Source organism: Poecile atricapillus, chromosome 11 (genome assembly GCF_030490865.1).
Source record: "Poecile atricapillus isolate bPoeAtr1 chromosome 11, bPoeAtr1.hap1, whole genome shotgun sequence".
Taxonomy (NCBI): domain Eukaryota; kingdom Metazoa; phylum Chordata; class Aves; order Passeriformes; family Paridae; genus Poecile; species Poecile atricapillus.
The window spans coordinates 18910419-18928163 of NC_081259.1; the positions used below are offsets into that span (position 1 = coordinate 18910419).

The 17745-nt window shown below is 49.6% G+C and overlaps 1 protein-coding gene across 2 annotated transcripts in view; it reads left to right on the forward strand.

The window, feature by feature from the left end:
- Positions 1-17745, forward strand: part of NPTN (neuroplastin) — a 39543-nt gene that overhangs the window by 20073 nt on the left and 1725 nt on the right. For both annotated transcript variants that reach the window (XM_058847068.1, XM_058847069.1), the window contains exons 2-6: positions 21-189; positions 3693-3787; positions 9105-9238; positions 9996-10269; positions 17624-17645. In XM_058847068.1, coding sequence (XP_058703051.1) covers positions 21-189; positions 3693-3787; positions 9105-9238; positions 9996-10269; positions 17624-17645 — 694 coding nt within the window. The remainder of the gene's footprint in view (positions 1-20; positions 190-3692; positions 3788-9104; positions 9239-9995; positions 10270-17623; positions 17646-17745) is intronic.

Here is a 17745-nt window from a genome sequence, read left to right on the forward strand (position 1 = left end):
GCGCCGTGCCTGTGTTGCAGAGCCGCGCATCAACGCCAGCGAGGACGTGGTGCTGCACGTGGCCGGCGCCGCCGTCACGCTGCAGTGCAACCTGAGCAGCAGCCCCAGCCCCCTGGCCGCCAGCTACTGGGTGAAGAACGGAGAGGAGATCCCTGGCACCAGGAAAGCTTCCAACACCACCGAGTACAGGTGGGTGCCTCGGAGCGGGTCAGCTCGGGGATCGCGGGTTGAGCTCTTGGGGGGGTTCGCTTGTCGGCTTCTCGGGGTTTTGTTGTCCTTGCCATGTGCTGGGGTTTGTGCTGCTCTTCTCCTTAAGGGTGGATCTGTTACGTCCTCCCCGAGCCCAGAATCCTGGCTGGAATGAGGAGTGGGAGCTGTCCTGATGGGACACTTGTGGCTGGGTTATTTCTCCCCCTTGTACTGAGATTGATGAGAGAGGCAGTTTTCTCTTGTTCAAACTTGGTTGTTTATTCTTCTTTTATCTACATTACATGGATACAGGGTACAAGGAGCTACGTGCACTAAGATAGAAAGGTGCAAAATGGCTAACAATGAACTTCTTCAAGGTCTTTTATATGTCTGTTTACCCAATTAACAAATGCCAAGTTAATTATTTTTCTTAGTGACCCAATGACCCAACACCTGTGTGCTGCACTGCGGCATTCTCTACCCAATCACTGATGATTACCCAAAAACCCACAGAAGAAGAAGATGAAGAAGGACAAGAGACAACACCCTGGATCCTCCATCTTGTCTTTTGTTTTGTAAACTATCTTAAACTTTAAATTTCTCACCCAGTGACTTAAGAAAACTCTCTAATTTACGCACTCACACTCTTAGTTTTTCTATTTAACAGTTGTTTTCAGGGTGTTATATGAAATTCAGTGTTTTCTTGGGTGTCAGGTACTAGAGATAAGGGCACACACTGACCCCAGCAGGGAGGGATGGAGTTTGGGAGCTGCTGCTGTGGGATGGTCCCAGCCTTGGCAGTGCTGCCCTCAGGGTCGGTTCCCTCTGTGATTTTTGGTGCTGTTTTTCCTTTCCATCCCTTTTTCCCCCCTTGATGGGCAGCAAATCCAGCTTCAGCTCCACGTTAAGCCAAGCTGAGGAGCACTTCAGGGATGTTTTAACCCCTGCTGGCTGTTTTCTGTCTCTAGAGTGGCCCTTTCCCTCCTGCCTCACTGCCTTGGGATCAGGGAATGTTCCAGGCTCTCACAGCCTTAGCAAAGCAGCCTCTCATCCACCACAGCATTGTGGAAGTTGGGTTTGATCCCACTAATGGTTTCTCCGAGTTTTTCCTTTTGTTTTCCCCCTTTAGCTTTGAATTTCCTGGTTAATTTTGCAGTTAAAATCCGTGTCTCATTTCCTTCCATGATTCCCTCGGTGCAGCGTTCAGCCCCAGGTCTGAGCTTGAGAGGGAGCAATTCCCTGGCTGAGAGCCGTGCTCAGGGTTCCTGGGAATTGCTCCTCATTTCCCAGGAAGGGCTGACTCCTCTGGGCTGGATTTTTCCTGCCAAATTCCTCTGTGAAGGAAGGGATTGGGCTTGGCTTCAGTTTTTACTGCTGGGTAAGGAAGGAAGGGGGGAAGTGAGAGACCCCCAGGGAATGGGGACTGTGGGAGCTGCCAGCAATCCCAGGGACGGCGGGAGAAATCCCAGATTTCCATTTGCAGAGCAGATCCTGAATTCCCGAGCGCTCCTTTGCTCACGCTGGACTCAGGCTCTCTCTGCTGTTTGGTTTTGCCTTGGATCTGCTCCTTAGCTGTGCTTTGGTTGTATTGGAAATCCAGGAATTCCAATGCCAACTCCAATTCCAACGCCAATGCCAACTCCAGTTCCAGCTCCAGTTCCAGCTCCAGTTCCAGCTCCAGTTCCAGCTCCAGTTCCAGCTCCAATTCCAGCTCCAGTTCCAGCTCCAATTCCAGCTCCAATTCCAACTCCAGTTCCAGCTCCAGTTCCAATTCCAGTTCCAACTCCAGTTCCAACTCCAGTTCCAACTCCAATGCCAATTACAACTCCAATTACAAGTCCAACACCAATCCCAGTTCTGATTCCAGTTCCAATTCCAATGCCAATTCCAACACCAATCCCAATTCCAGTTCCAATTCCAACTCCAACACCAATTCCAGTTCCATTTCCAATGCAAATCCAAATTCCAGTTCCAATTCCAGTTCCAATTCCAATCCCATTCCCAGTTCTACTTACAAATCCAGTTCCAATTCCAGTTCCAGTTCCAATTCCAATTCCAATTCCAGTTCGAATTCCAATCCCAATTCCAGTTCCAATTCCAGTTCCTCCCTTGGGGCTCAGAGCAGCCGTGCCCGAAGGGCGGCTCTTGGGCTGCTCAGCCGTTGAAAAGTTGCTGATCTGAAATTAATCCTTTAAATAATTTATTTTTAATTTATTTTTATATATTATTAATATATTTATTACATATGATATACAATATATATGTATTTATACTATAATATGTAATATATAATATAAATTATATTTATATTTATTTATTATTTTATATTTGGATTTAATTAATTGATTGATTAATTATAACTTGAGATGGGGGTGAGTAAATGCTGTCAGTGCTCAGACCAAAGTCAGCAGCTTTTGCCAAGTGGCTGAGCAGTTTAATTTTGTACTTAAATGATTTTATTGCAGGGTTTGTGTTCTGCCAGGGGGGCTGCTTTTTATTTTTTAAAATTATTTTATAATAGTAGTTATTGTTTTGATAATAAAATTAAAATAAATTTAATTTTATTAAAATTAAACATTTAATTGATTATAAATTTTAATGGAATAACTATGTTAAATTATTAAATTATATTAAATAATTATACTAAATAATTAAACTAAAATGAATAAATTTAATAAAATAATCTATTAAAAATGAAAATAATTTAAAATTAATTTAAAATTTTTATTCTATAATAATGATAATTTTAATAATAAAATTAAAGTAATTAATTATAGTAAATATTAAATATTTTATTAAATAATTAAAATATTTGAAATTAATTTAAAAATTATTTTATAATAATTATTAATTTCATAATGTAATTTAATGTAATTACATATATTAAAATTATTAAAATATTTTATTAAAAATAAAACTTTAAAAATTATTTTATAATAATTATTTTAATAATGAGAGTAAAATATTTTAATTTTATTAAAACTAGAAATGAAGCAGTTACAAATTAATGAAAAATATGTTTAATAATTAATAATTAATTATATAATTATAATATTAAAATACTATTAAATATTATATAATATTTATAGTTATATATTATATTATTTTATATCTAATTATATATAATATAATAAATATATATTTATATAGAAATTACATAGAAATTATATAGTATATATAAAATATGTTATATTATGCAATATTATATTATATATTAAATACAATTATTATATATTTATAATTTGAACAATGAAATTAAATAATTTAAAGAACAAAATAATTAATTAAAAACATTTAACTTTTTAAAAAAAATTTAAAATTATTGCATTAAAATTACTTCAAAATCAATTAAGCAGAACAGAAGCTGGGGAGCCTTTTGGAGGACGAAGCTGGGGGGGTGGGGGTGGGTTCCGATACCAGTGAGCAATTAGCAGGTGTTAATTGTTAATGAGTGATTGATGTGTGTGGAGCACTGAGCTGGCTGTGCTGTCCCTGTGCTGCAGGATCGCCAAGGCCCGAGCCGAGGAGTCGGGCGAGTACCTGTGCGTGTTCGTGTTCTCCGCCTCGCCTGTCGCCAACGCCACCATCGAGGTCCGAGGTACAGCCCTGAGCCTTCCCGAGCCTTCCTGTGCCTTCCCTCTCCATCCCAAACAATCCTTACTGTATCCATAAAAACCCCGGCTCCGAGAGACCCTGAGCCTCCCCGAGCCTTCCTGTGCCTTCCCAAACAATCCTTACTGTATCCATAAAAACCCAGCTCCGAGGGACAGCTCGTGGGGAGAGCTCCCAGGAGGCTGAAATTGGGAATGGGAAATTGGGAATGGGAAATTGGGAATGGGTGAGGTTTGCCAGCGGTGCTGCTGGGGCAGCCACAGGGCAGCTCTGAACTCCCAGGTGTGGATGTGTAAAACGCGCTCACAGTGACAGACTGCTCCAGGGTCAGGCTGTTCAGGTATTAAACAATATAAATTATATCATTTATAACAGTTTATTGCTTGGGTTTCTGCTGCCAGCCACAGCTTACACGTGATCAGGGAGAGAGAGTGGAGAGAGGAATCTGGGAGCATGGGGGAAGAAGGTGATTAAGGGGGTACAGAAAGAGGGGCCAGAGGGGGTAAGAGCAGGGAATAAGAGAAGTGAGAGTGGGTAAAAGTGAGAGAGAGGGGAGAGCACTTAAGAGAGAGTAGGAGAAGGGAATAAAAGTTAAGAGAGGTGCAGGTACAGAAGTTAAGAGAGGGTAAGAGAATAAGAGAAGCGTGGGAGTTAAGAGAGCAAAGTTCTTGTTGCAATCCATGATTCCCTTTTCTATAGTGAATGTTCCAATTCCCAGTAACCAACCAGTACATGACACACATTCTATAGAATTTACATATAGCCTATAGGAACTACTACATTACCATACAGTGTTACATTTCAAACTCTAAAAGCTTTACAAATCCTTCTCTTGCTGCTGGACCTTTGGATTCTCTATCTGCAGAAGGACATTGTTCAATCAGCAGGGGTTCTCCTTCAGCTGGCTTTGGTTATACAGTAACTAACACTCAGTATCCTATAGCTCAGAGAGAGCTTTCATTTCTAATTCTAGGTTTCATATTTTCAGAATCTTTTGCTAAACAATCATATTCATAAGGTTTCCCTGATTCATCCTCCCCACTGCCCAGGGAGTTTGGGAATTGCTGGTGCCCTGGGATCTGGCTGGGAGCATCCCTCAGCCTGTGGGAAATGGGATTCCAGCACCCCGTGCCTCTGAAGGGCTTGGCTGGGTGTTTGGGGTGGAAGGGTTTCATTTCCCTCCTTTCCCTTTCCTTGGGGATTTTTCCTTTCCCTCTGATTGCTGAATCTCCTGATGTTCAAAATTCAAAATGTGAGTTCCAGCTGCCTCCTCTGGGCTGCTTGAGGTGACAAAGAGAGGGGAAATGGAGCTTTGGGAGTGGAGCATGGCCCGTGCCAGCTGTGATGATCCAGGCACGGCCCTTTTGAGGCTTTTTGGGTTAGCTTGTGAGGCTTTTTGGGTTAGCTTTTGAGGTTTTTTGGGTTAGCTTTTGAGGTTTTTTGGGTTAGCTTTTGGTGCTTGGCTGCTGCTCTTCCAGGCAGGAGAGCTCGGCAGGGAGCTGGGAGCTCACTCTGGGGGCAGAAAAACCAATTTCTGTGATTGAAGTGTGAGGAGAACCGATCCTACTCGCTTCCCACAGGTGATTTACACCTCAATACTCCTCAACCGCTGCTCCTGGGGATAGTTAATTATCCTGGGGATAATAAATGGGGATTGCACTTTGGGCAGATGTGAGGGGCAGGCACCTGGGCTGCCCGTGCACATCTGTAACCCAATATTTACCTGCATGGGTCGTGTTGGTGCAGGAGCAATCACAGCCAGATTTAATTGCTGGCTGTAATTACGGTGCAGCTCTCGCTGCTGCTGCACAGGGAAAGGAGGGGGCTCCAAAAATAGGGATTTTCTGACAGCTCGTGAACAGCTTCCCCAGAGCCCAGGGCGTGCTGCTGCCTCCCCAGCCCCTCCAAAAACAAGCTTCAATTTTTATTTTTTTAATAAAATTTTAAAAAGTTTAATGGAAAGACAGTTAGGAGATAGAAATAATAGATAAAATAATAGATAGAAAAAGCAAGAAAATGCAGAAATAATTACTATTTTGATAATAGAATAAATTTAATTTTATTAAAATTAAAAATTTAAATAATTGTAAGGCCAGGTTATATCATTATATCATTATATCATTATATGAGGCCGGGTGCCTCAGCATTCAGCCAAGAGAGCAAACCTCACTAACAAAGGATAGTCCTAATACCATGCTACAGCCTCAAAAATACATAAATATACATATTACACCACTATTTCTAAGTTTTATCAAGAACAGAAACAAAACTATATTAATACAGCAAAGTTTTCCAACTTTCTACACACAACATTCATTTTAATATTTGGAAAATCCTCTCACATCCCCCCCTTCTCCCGGCGCTTTCGGTATCTTCAGGCTCCAGAGGGAAGCAGGGATTGGAGTCATGACCAGAAAAAGAAACCTTCCCAAGCCCCTGTTCCAGGTCAGACATCCCAGTTTGCAGTGCAGGAATATTTTTAGGTGCTTTTCCCTTGCTTTAATTTTGTCTCTTAATGGGAAACTTGAAGGTAACTGGGCCACGCGTTGGGGGCGTTACACATTTAAATTTCCCTGACCTTTCCAGTAAAGAGCTTGGAGGGGCTGGATGCCTCCTGTAGATGAGGAAATGAATTTTCCTGGCTGTGTGACCCCCAGAGCCTTCAGAAAAGTGCTGCACACTGAGTTCTGTGCCTGCTGGGAGTACAGGAATTCCAACCTCCCTTTGCCAGGGGCATTCTCCTGGTGCCAGTGATGAAGCTGAGCAGAGAGGGGACTCCGAAAATCCAAATCCTTCCCAAATAAACCTGGGGCAGTGCGAGGGGCAGTCCTGACTTGAAAAGCTTCCCAGGAAAAACCTGCTAGAGCTGGGCTGCAGGGATCTGGGGACAGCAGGACACGGTTTCCTGCACTCTTTGGGAGAGGAAATGCTGGGCTCCAGTCTGGGTGGTGGCACCGAGCCCTGAAACCCTGCCCAATGATCCCAGGGAGCCCCAGGAACAGCCCTGGCCCAGCAGAGCCAGCGAGGAGCCAGGGAGGTGTGCTGGGCACTGCTGCTCTGCTGGGATCACCCCTGGGATGATCCTGGGGCTCTGGGATCACCTCTGGGATCACCCCAGGGGGCTGGGATTACCCCTGGGATCACCCCAGGGGGCTGGGATCACCCCTGGGCTCTGGGATCACCCCTGGGATCAGGCCTCTCCCTCCAGCAGTGGCACTGGGTCACTCTGGAGTAGGAGTGGTGTCCCAGAAATCATTCCCTCCTTTCCCCTTCCCAGCCTGACACAAACTGGGCCAGCTGGGAGTGCTGTCCCTGTTCCCTTTCCCAGGCTCTGCTCGGGATGGTGCTGGGAGCCAGCCCATGGGAGCTGCAGCTCTGAGCTGCTGAATGCCATCGCTCCTTTTCTTCATGGGATCGTTCCCAGTCTGCAGTCCCTTGTGCAATCCCATCCCATCAATCCCATCCCATCCCATCAATCCCATCCCATCCCATCAATCCCATCCCATCCCATCCCGGCATCGCTGCCTTGTCCCCGCTGGGCTCCCGTGTCTGTGGGCTGGAGGAGCTCCCTGCAGGAAGCAAAAGCCACAGGAGCTCCCCCAGCTCCTGCTTTGGGAACACCCTGAGCCCAGCAGGGAAGTGGTGGCACCTTCCAAGCTGGAATTGTCCTCTGGAGCCCTCATGATTTGGAATCAATGCCATTTTCCTCTCGGAGGCTGGGAGGGTGCAGGAGCTGTGCAGTGCCTGGGATCCCAGAGCAGCACAGCACACCCAGCCCCAGTTGATCTGATTTCCTTCCCCAGCTGGATTGATTTCCCACTTGAGGAGCTGAAGCTCAGAAATTCCTTTTGCTCCAGGTGTTCCTGCCCCTTGCAGGCACAGGGATTGTGGGATCACCTGGCAGGTGGGGAATGCTCTTCCTGCAGCTCCTTTTTGTAGGAGACCTGGGCATTGTTTGGATCTGGTGCCTTCATTCAGGTCAGGTTTTTTGCCTCTCCGAGTGTTTTTATGTCCAATGTAGAAAGATTCATTTTGGGTTTCCTTAAATCAACCCCTTGGGTTTGTTCTCGGCCCATTCCTGCCTATCACAGCTTTGCTTGGCATCATCTTGGAATGAATGAGTCAGCATCTGGCTGAGCTTCATCCTTTGCTCAGGACTCCTGCAAAGCCCAGGGCTCTTGGGAATGCTGTTGGAATTTCCACGGGCGCTTGGAGACCTCCTCTCCTGGCGTGCCTTGGCAGGTGAACGCACACCGGCGGGAGCTGCAGCTCAGCTTTTCCCGCAGCCGTGGATTTCCTGTGCTTCCCAATCTCACGTCAGCTTGTTTTCCCAAAGATTTGTGCTGTAATTTTGGGAAGAGCAGGCTCAGCTGCTGTTGGGTGGCACGAGAGGTTTTGTTCCCTTTGAGCAGAGCGGTGAAATTGCCTTCATCACCTCAGCTTGCAGCTGCAAGTGCTCCCTCTGCGTATCCTGTAGGAAATTCCCGTTTCCTGGAGCAGCCGTGCTGGCCTTGGCTGGATTAACAGCTCAGAGCTGCCATCACACAGCCAGCCACGTGTGCTGTAATTAGGAGCTGCAGCTTTAACCATGGGCCCTGCACCCAGGGCCATCTGCTGGGCCAGGGGTCAGCCCAGGCACTGCCCTGAGCCAGCCTGAGCTCGGGGAGGGGTTAGGGCTGCTCCCAGGGACACAAACGGGGCACGGGGCACAAACAGGGCATGGGACACAAACGGGACACGGGGTTAGGGCTGCTCCCAGGGACCCACACAAACAGGGCATGGGACAGAAACAGGGCACGGGGTTTAGGGCTGCTGAGGAGAGTTTAGGGCTGCTCCCAGGGACACAAACAGGGCACAGAGGTTTAGGGCTGCTCCCAGGGACACAAACAGGGCATGGGACACAAACAGGGCATGGGGTTAGGGCTGCTGGGGAGGGGTTAGGGCTGCTCCCAGGGACACAAACAGGGCACAGGGTTTAGGGCTGCTGGGGAGGGTTTAGGGCTGCTCCCAGGGACACACCCAAACAGGGGCACAGGATTTAGAGCTGCTGAAGAGGATTTAGGGCTGCTGGGGAGGGTTTGGGACTGCTCCCAGGAACACAAACAGGATACAGGGTTTAGGGCTGCTCCCAGGGACACAAATGGGGCACGGGGTTTAGGGCTGCTTCCCCCACACCTACACAGTTCTTCCATAAAATCCCCTCAGTGTGGGAGAGCAGAGCTTCCGGGGAGCTGGAGGGATTTTTGTCCCAATGAGTGGAAGAAGGCTGTTTGTACTCAACAAGCCGCTCCGTTGTCTCGTAGCCACTCCCGACATCACCGGCCACAAGAGGAGCGAGAACAAAAACGAGGGGCAGGAGGCCCTGATGTACTGCAAGTCCGTGGGCTTCCCCCACCCCGAGTGGGTCTGGCGCAAGAAGGTCAATGGGGTGTTTGAGGTAAGGACGGGGGGTCAGGGTGTCTCAACCTGCCCAGAGCCCCAGAGAGGGAGGAAAAGCAGCAGCCTGGGGTTAGGGATGGGCTGTTGAAGGTGCACTGTAACTCCTCAAAGTGCAGTCCCTCCAGAGTGTGAGTGGGTATTTTCAGTAGCGGTGAGGATGGATGGGTGAATATAAAATTGATATTTCTATTATTGGTATGTGAAACAGGCTGCTTGCTGCATTGCTGGGCAAAGTTAAGAACTTACCCTGAAAGCTGTTTTCTGGAATTTGCTACAGACTGCAAGATCTGAGTTAGGAAACATGATTTAAAACCACACTGGGTTATAAATTCCTCCAAGTTTCACTGGTTAAGCTCACAAGAGTTGATCTGAGGAGGTGGCAGTGATGGCCATTAGAGCTTGGGTGATCTGTTCTGTGCAGCCAGCGATGTAGTGAGCAGGAAAACGTGACCAGCAGAGAAGAGCTGGGAATTTCTAACCCCTGTTTCCTGTTGCTGCATGACCTGCCAGGGAGGCAGAGTTGGATGGATGGAGCCCAAACATGAAGCAAATAAGGGGGTGGGATGAGTGTTCCCTGCTGGGCGTGAGCTGAAGGTTTGAAGGAGCGGCTGAGCGCTGGCAGTGGTCGGGCCCTGAGCGCGGGGCTCCTTCATGGTGTTTGGTGGTGTTGCTCCTCCCTCAAATCTCCTGTTCCCGTGCCACAAAGCCCCAGAAGTTCAAAGCTGTTGCTGTTTCCCACCCCATCCCTTTGCCAGGACATCAACAACTCCTCGGGCAGGTTCTTCATTTCCAACAAAGAGAACTACACCGAGCTGAGCATCACAAACCTGCAGATCAACGAGGACCCTGGCGAGTACCAGTGCAACGCCACCAACCAGGTGGGCTCCGTGTCGGTCACCACCATCCTGCGCGTGCGCAGCCACCTGGCCCCGCTGTGGCCCTTCCTGGGCATCCTGGCCGAGATCGTCATCCTGGTGGTCATCATCGTCATCTACGAGAAGCGGAAGCGGCCGGACGAAGTTCCCGACGGTAAGTGCGCCCAGCGCCGCCCGTGAGGGAGCGCGGCCCCGCCGCAGGAACCGAGGGGCCTCGCTCAGGAAGGACCAGCAGCCCGCTCTGTCCCGCTCCACGCTCCTGCCTTGCTCCTCTCTTCCCTCTCCGGACGTTAAGCCCACAGGGCTGGATTGCAGACCGTGGCATGGGAGGGGGTTTTGGGGTATCTTTAAAGCTTTGCTCCCGTCTCTCTCCTGAGAATCGCTGTCCGTCCGCCCCCAGGGAGCGTGGGGCTGCACAGGGGCAGAGCTGGCAGCGCCCTCGGCCCCGGTGGCCTTCCCTCCTCCCCGTGGCATCGGCCACTGGGCAGGGGCTGTGAGGGAGCAGTGCACTCACACTGAGGAATCGCTGCACTTGAGGGGATTGGGGCTGCAAAGGTGCTTCAGAACTAAAATGTGTCCAGGCTTCAGCAACGGGGGGAGGGCTCTTAACGCTGCTGCGTGGCTGAATGTGTAGTTAAGGAATGCTCTGGAACCCATAGCTAATTGTAGCCACTGATTAGATTTTATAAAAATAGGACTTTTAATCAGGTTTGATGGTAGCAATAATTAATTATATAATCTGTGTTTGATATGTACAACTAGTAGTAACTTCTATCTACAAGCTTCTCCTGCACACCTTTCCCTGTGCACAGCTGGGGAAAGGGGCAGTGTGAGGCTGAGTATTTGCAAGATCCCTGCTGAGGAGCAGCCTTTAATGTGCTGCTAGCAGCTTACTCCAGTGTGTAGCAAGAAACCCTGTGCAAGGACTCCTTGGGAGAAGCAGCAGGAATGTCACGGTGATGTAGGAACACGATGGATCCAAGCGTGGAGCAGGTGGAGGGCAGCGTGCTGGAGATCCTCAGCACCATCCTGGGCTGGCCAAGCCTTTCCCAGGGAGAGCTGGGTGGGGCTGCAAGGTTGGGCCCTGGCAGGCCATGAAAACAGAGGTGTGAGACAGCGATCTGCATGCGGGGTGGGCACAGCCACCTTCATGGGACCCCCAGCGAGGAGAGGAGCTCGTGGAACACAAATGGTATCACGGGAGAAGGGCCGAGGCTTGGATCAGAACTGGCTGAAGCAGTGCATCCCTAGAGGAAACCAGCTTTGGTTGTAAGCCTTGAGTAGCACTTACTAACTGCTTCCAGAGCATGTGTGGGGGCTGCTCTCGGGATGGAGCCCCCTGATTGAACCGTAGTGCATGTCCTGTGCATCACTAACAGCTTCCCGTGCCTCAGTGTGGCCTCGGGGATCTCCACCAGCCTGGAAAACTTGGGACAATTTTCATTTTCCCTTGCATGTACCCACCTCCACGTCAGTCGTTGCAGTTCCCCACATTCAGAATTTTCATTGGATGAAGTTTCAGAAGGACCAAAACACGGTCCTGGGAATTTGATAGACAAATATTCCCTGGAAGCAGCCCCAAACGGACTGACTCCAACAGGAATTGGCTTGAACGTCACCCGATGGCGGCACAGCCGCTGTGGTGGCACAGGGGAGCTCCTGCTGGAGGTGAAGGATTCACTGACTCTTTCCAAGGTGGGAGTTTTCCTGGCTGGTCTGGCCACTCCTCAGGTACCCGAGGGATCCAGGCTCATCATCCCCCCGGAGCTGTCCAGGATGATGAGCCAAGGAGCTGAGCTTGCTCCAGTGCTCACTGGGGCCGCTGTGTTGAAGGCAGAGGCCTGGAGAGTGACATGAGGCACCTCCGTGGGGGTCAGGTGTTCTCCCCATCCCTTTTCCCGGAGGAGAAATCCATGCTGAGTATGACAGTCCATCCCTGTGGATGAGGTTTGCCTGGCTGATGGACACAGTCGGTGTTGTGCCGCCTGAGTCCCACGTTCCTTGGATAGCTGTGCATTTTCCATCCTGGCATCGAAGCTTCCTGTGCTGCCGTGGTGGAGAGCACCCCGGGAGCAGGGCACGGACAAATGCACACATGGGAAATCATCAGGAGCCTCCTGATTCCCACGTGTGTGGATGGGTTATCCCGAATTTGATTGTTTTCAAGACATGGTTATGAAATGCCAAAGTTAATGCCGGAATGCAGTGGCGTGCTCGGCGTTTGGAATTTCAGCTCCCTCTTCCAAAATCACCCCTCCGCCTCCGCTGCTGCGGGGAAGGAGCGTCGGGGAGCTGAGGCTGAGCCAAACACCACAGCACTCGTTATCCACAGCATCTGGCACCAGGCAGGATCTCTCCGCAGGCTTTTCCACTCCCGGTGTCAGTGCTCAGCTTTAGGGATCGTTCTCGTGGCACAGCTCCACCTGAGGTGGTGCTACAACAACCATTGAGCTGGTGCTGCCCTTCCTGATGGCATGGGAGTGTTCTCCTCGGACCTCTCCAAATTTAGTCACTGAGATTGCTTCATCATCATCATCGCCACCGTCACCCCGACTTCCCGGGGCGGGATAACTCTGGAACGCCCTTCCGGAATGCCCAGGTGTCTGTGGTGTGTCAGCCCGGGTCCCACAGCAGGAGTGAGCACGGATTGCCCTGTGGATGAGTGCCCGGGATCCTCCTGCTGGGGGATGACCACTTCCAAGGATTGTTGTTCCAAGCTGCAGAAAGCCAGTGCTGCTAAAGGCGGCCACTTCCTGTGCTCAGGAAAATCAAAGGCTTCTGGAGAAGGAGCTGTTCATGAGCTCCAGGTGCACACCTTGGCTCCTGCCCGGGGCACTTCAGGATGAGCTGCTCCCTTTGGAGCCTGCTGGGAGCTGCAGGTGCCCACCATGAGCCCAGGTGATACTTTAGGGCCGGCTCAGTTAAAGCTACACAAATGACAGTGTTTGGGGTGAGCCGGGTCAGTTCTTCAGGTGAGACCAGTCTGGTGCTGAGCACAAGTGCCCAGTTAGTCCTGGGGGTCGTGACTGGAGGGACAGAAGCGTTCTCTGGGTGAGAGGATCCTCAGGTGTCTGGAGCTTTCCCCCCAGCACTTGGGAACTCTGCCTGGCCAGCCCAAAGATAGAATTGATTGAATTCTCTTTCCCTCTGGCTCAGCGTGCCCATGGCTCCATCCCTGGGGGGTTTGGGAGGGTGATGGACTCCTGGGTACGCTTGGAGCAGTGCTGTGTTCCCAAAACACTTCCCAGTGGAAAGATGTTCCCTCTGTTGGAGGCGCTGCCGTGCTGGAAGAGCGGGGACGCTCCTTTAACTTTGGCATTTCCTGACTGCAGGGCTGGGTTTTGCATGGCCCTTGCTTTGTGTGTCCGGTGAGCTGCTTGGCGTGCCTCGGGCCAGGGCTGCTCAGGAGCTCTTTTGCTGATGTTTCCTCCTTCTCAGAACTCTGATTTGGGAGCCGATTCTTTTCCCTGCTGCTGGAGAGCAGGAAAAGGAACGTCGCACCCGTGAAATCCCTGTTGCCACCAAAACGGTGGCATCAGGGGGTGCCCGGCACGGGGTTTGCTGCGGAGCCTGTGGATGAGGGGTTCTCCCAGCGCATCCAAATCCTGTGCTGGAAGGAGGAAGGGAGGGCAGCTGGCGCTTGAATCCCCGCATCCTTTCAGAACGCCAGTTCTGACTTGCCTTACGCCCGGTAAGGCAGCGTTCAGCGGCCAGGGGCTGGCAGATCCAGAGGGGGCTGGCCACGTGTGGCTTCCGTGGCTTTGGGGGCGAGCGCTGCATGAGCGTGGCATGCCCTGGCACGTGGCTGCATGGCTGGCGGGGCGCGGGGCCAGCAGGGAATGCCGGGGTGCTCCCCCGGGCACGGGAGAAGGGAATGGCTTTGTTCCTCCTGCCTGGTTACCACAGATGGAGCCATCAGCCGGCACCACCGAGCGTAGCGTAGCAAAGGCTCCCAAAGGGAGTTGGCTTTCTGCTGGTGTTGGATCAAACAGTCTAAAATCAGCACAGCCCTGGGTTAAAGGGGGTTTTCTGGGGTAAGTAGACAGTAAAAGCCCCTTGGCTCCATTCCCCTGAGCAGTGGGAGTGGTTTTTACTTGTAAATCCGTAGTCGTGATCTCAAGTCCGAAGCCGTGAGGTGACTGGGTTATAACATGTCCCTTTTCATTCTTCCCCTCTCATTCCTCAGCCTAACCCTAAGACTTCCCATAAATGTGTTTCTTCTCCTGGCTCTGCAGAAGCTCCATCCAAATCCCCACATTCTTTCTAACCCTCTTTTGCTTTTTTCTTGACTTTCCCTGTTCCTGCTATTACTGTAAGTAACTGAAAGAAACAAACTGTTTTAACTGCAACCGTTTGCCTTTTGTAACCAGTGATTTTGGTGGGTTTTTTTTTCCCTTTTATGCACATCTTTCTCTCCCACACTTCAAAATTTGTCAGGGGGAGCAGATAGTGAGGCCACAGCCATCACCTGTTCCCAGCAGCGTCGGTGTATCCCAGGGGGAATGGCCCATAGCACAGGACCCTTGTCACAGGCTCTGGCTGCTCCTTCAGAGCATTCAGCTGCCCCTGGATCCCTGGAAGTGCCCAAGGGCAGGATGGACAGGGCTTGAAGCACCCTGGGACAGTGGAAGGTGTCCCTGCCCATGGCACTGGATGGGCTTTAAGGTCCCTTCCAGCCCAAGCCATTCTGGGATTCTTTGCAGGTTTTAAAGCATGAGCTGAGATGTAGAATCCCTTCAGAAGCAAAAATTGGAATTTTAGCTGGAAGAACCGGCTAGTGCTTCATTTTTAACTTCCACCAGTCACAAGATGCTACCCAGGATTAATTTGATACTAAAAATAAACCCTGTAGCTTTCCAAAGGCGGTGAAAGAAACTGAGTGACATACAAAATGCCTTGTAAATTAAGGCTGAAAGTGGAGGGGGGGGGCACAAAACACATTCCCATACAAGTGGAGGAGCTAAGGGAGATCTACTTGTCATCATCTTGCAATTTTAATTCCCAGATATTTCTGCCTGCAGGGATTGATTACATGTGTTAAAGCCAAGCAGCAGTTCTCTCATTTTGGTTCAGGAATGGGCATTTTCGCTCCATCCCCGCAGGAAGGGCCTGGCTGTGGGGGTTATTCCTGAGCTCTGTAACCTCAGGGGGGTTTTGGAGCCTGCAGATGCCCGGTCCCAGCGGAGATCCTGCAGGAGGAGCGCTGGGGGATGTCCCCGTGCCATAGGTGGTACTGACTGTTCTAGAGCAGGGCTGTGGCATTAAAGCTTTGGGTTATATTGATCTTGTCGGTTACTATGACTTCTTTTTTTTTTTCCCCCCTTCAATTGCATCATACCCTTAAAAAATGGTGGTAAGTGAGAGCTCTGCATGCTTTGGAGTTTGTTTAACCTCCGCTTCAGTCTATACAACGCACAAGTCATAACGTTAACACTCTTGGAAACTTCCTCATTCACGTTCACGACTAATTTGGATTTCAGTTTGCTGTTTTGAACCTTTTCTTTAGTCTGATTTTGTACTGGTTTTTCTGTTGTTCTGTTGCCCCTGGTTTCACTGAGGGTTCGGTCTGTGTCTGTACTGTACTGGGGATGCTTTTCCAGCATTTAACGCCCGACCGGGAATTTCCCTCGGTCTTTTTATTTCTGGTTTAGGTTAGAGATGGGACAGGGAGGAGTGGTGGGGATCCACCATCTATCTAGTTAAAGTATTCCAGTAGGCTTTTTTTGTGGGATCTTCGTGAGGAATCACCGACGGCAGCCTTTATAAATGTGAAGCTTCTTTTTTTCTTTTTTCTTTTTTCTTTTTTTTTTTTTTGACAACACAAACTTGCTGATCTGAACTGGGCATTTAAGTCTTTGAGCAGAGAAGGAAAATGGTTATTTTGTAGTGAGTGTCCACAGTGCAGTTTGATATTGCTGAAGTCCAGCCAAACAAACTCCCAAAGCTGTTGATGGTGCTTGTTGGAGCCGAGTTGGGTCTCAGAGGCAGCGCTGGCGTTGGGGGCCAGGGCTCGCTGTCCCTCCCAGGCTCGTCCCGCACGGAGTGCGGAGCTGGGCTGCTCTCGGATCCTTGATTCCCAAAGATGTTTGTGGAAGGAAGCCGTAGATTCCTCAGCTGTGCTTTGTGTTTGAGTACCTGATGTGTCTCTGTATATCTCACTGTATATACAACAGCACATTGATGTCTGGCTGTCCTTCCTGGTCCCAGTTCTCTGTACCGTGTCCGATAGTTACTGTTGCTGGTACTGGAATTCTGTGGACACCGGTGTGTCGCTAGTCTGTTACTTTGGCTGTAAAGCTCTTGGTTTGTGGTTAGTTCTTTATTTTTGAAGTATTTTTTGTTCTGGTCACTGTCTGTGCTAGCGGTGGCTTTGCCTCTCCGTTGCCTGGAAGGCGCGGGTGGAGTAATGTCCCCTCTCCCCGACATTACTCCTGGCGTGTGCTCATGCGGATGCCTACACTGTAAGACTGTAATTTCCATAACTGCTTCATGTGCACTAAGCACCCTTGTGGAATCCTGCTGAGAGTTTCTCAAAGACTTCCCTGAAAAATCCCTCCGGCACAAGGTGGGAATGGCAACTGTCAAGTGCCAAAGCCAGCAGGGCCTGAATTGGTCCCCCCAAAATCCATCTGTGGGAGCATTCGGTTCCTGGATTGACTCTTGTACTGTTGTGGAAATGCATTTCTGTCTTCTGTACTGCAGCGTGGGAGAAAATAGTGTTTGAGAATTCCAAAAAAAAAAAAAGCCCAATTGGTCATGAGAGTTAATATGAAACATTCATCATTGGCAGATTTCCTCCCCTCCCTCCCCCCACCAGTTCTTAAATGAGTTTTGCCAGGGGCCATGGGCAGGACGATGCCGTCAGTCCTCCGGAGGTGTCCCAGCACTCCCGACTCCTCGGATGCTGCTGCCCATGGCTGGGGCTGGAATCCAGTGTCCCCCTTCAGCTCCTCCTAACCTGGGTCCCTTCCAATTAAACACTGAGAAAAATGGGGAATGCAGAGGTTGTTTCATCCACCGGGGAAAATGAGTGTGGGGTATGTACCCTCTGGGGTATATACACCAGGAGTTACCCATCAGTAAGCGATGCAGTGGAAAAATGGCTTAAAAATTAAAATACTTATTAAAAAAAAAGTCAATGCAAGCAAACATCCAGCAGGATTTTACAACTGAACCGTTGGTTTGTCTCCTCATCTTATTTTTAATGAGATTGAACCACTGGAACTTGGGGACGAGTCTTGACCGTGTTGCACCAATCTGTCCGCTACAGTTGCAGTCCTTCATGACCAGCATTCCAAGTGTTAACTAAACCCATTGAAGCAACATACCTGCCATTAAACCCGAATCCAGAGCAGTAACTCCATGATCCTTGCACTCCCAACTGGAATGGCCTTTGATGCTGTAGATAGATCAGTTTGCTGCTCACACTGCGGCCCCCTGCAAACACTGACTCTCTCTCTCTTTCCTTCCCTTGTCTCTCCCTGCGTGCATCGGGATGCTTGCTGCAGATGATGAACCAGCTGGGCCAATGTAAGTGTGTTTTCAGGAAAAAAACCCTCTTTGGGTTAATCTGGGGGGGTTGTGGGAGGTGATAAATCATAGGATTGATATTGCATGTGACATTACAGAT